Source organism: Plasmopara halstedii (genome assembly GCF_900000015.1).
Source record: "Plasmopara halstedii genome assembly, contig: Scaffold_208, whole genome shotgun sequence".
Lineage (NCBI taxonomy): Eukaryota > Oomycota > Peronosporomycetes > Peronosporales > Peronosporaceae > Plasmopara > Plasmopara halstedii.
The window spans coordinates 100808-101510 of record NW_020187129.1 but is presented as its reverse complement, the minus strand read 5'-3'; the positions used below and the strand labels follow the sequence as shown (position 1 = coordinate 101510).

The 703-nt window shown below is 43.8% G+C and overlaps 1 protein-coding gene across 1 annotated transcript in view; it reads right to left on the bottom strand.

The window, feature by feature from the left end:
* Positions 1–688: 688 nt before the first annotated feature.
* PHALS_03010 (Component of synaptic membrane glycine-, glutamate-and thienylcyclohexylpiperidine-binding glycoprotein (43kDa)) overlaps positions 689–703 on the bottom strand; it is a gene marked incomplete at both ends in the record, with an annotated part of 405 nt that continues 390 nt past the window's right edge. The window contains one exon of the mRNA XM_024721056.1: positions 689–703. This exon is cut by the window's right edge and continues 390 nt beyond it. Coding sequence (XP_024572829.1) covers positions 689–703 — 15 coding nt within the window.

The following is a 703-nucleotide window of genomic DNA, read 5'->3' as shown; positions in this document are numbered from 1 at the left end:
CAACCATGTCAGACAAAAACGTATGTCAACACATGGAGAAGAATCCGAAGCTGACACATAAGGAGCTTATCAAGTGGTTAGAAGAAAACCATCAGATTACTGTCAGTGGAGGTTCAATCACCAACGCACTCAAGCGTTCTGTTGAGCTCCTCGGTAAATTTTAAAGATGCGAACCTGGACGCCAAGCGCCAGAGGACAGTCAGGTATCCGAACATGGACAAGCAATTATGTTCTTGTTAAGCTGTCCTGGATTTGAGTAGCTCTTTATCGCAAGCGGGTGACCAAGACCATGGTACGTTCCTTTTCACCGAGTTTGATAGTGGGCGTGCCATTATTGTGTAGTTACGCGAGAAGCGATGCAGGTACTTGGAAACACCAATCCATACCATCAAATTCTTTTTGATATCGTGACATTGTCCACTACGCAATTGCTTTGAGCTTCTGAATGTCTGCATGAACACCGTGTTCACGAACATAGCAACCGAGGACCGTTACTTTATTAGCACCGAAAATACACTAAACAAGATTCGATTGCATTGAATGTTCACGCATGCATTCTAGCGATGTCCGGAGATGCTCCAAGTGCATCTTTTGCTGATCTGTTGTCTTCATTATTTGAGTGAGCAAAAATATTGTCAATGTATGTTTGTGGGAAGCGTCATAGTGGTCGAAAGAGATGGAACACCAATCAATCGAGCGTTGG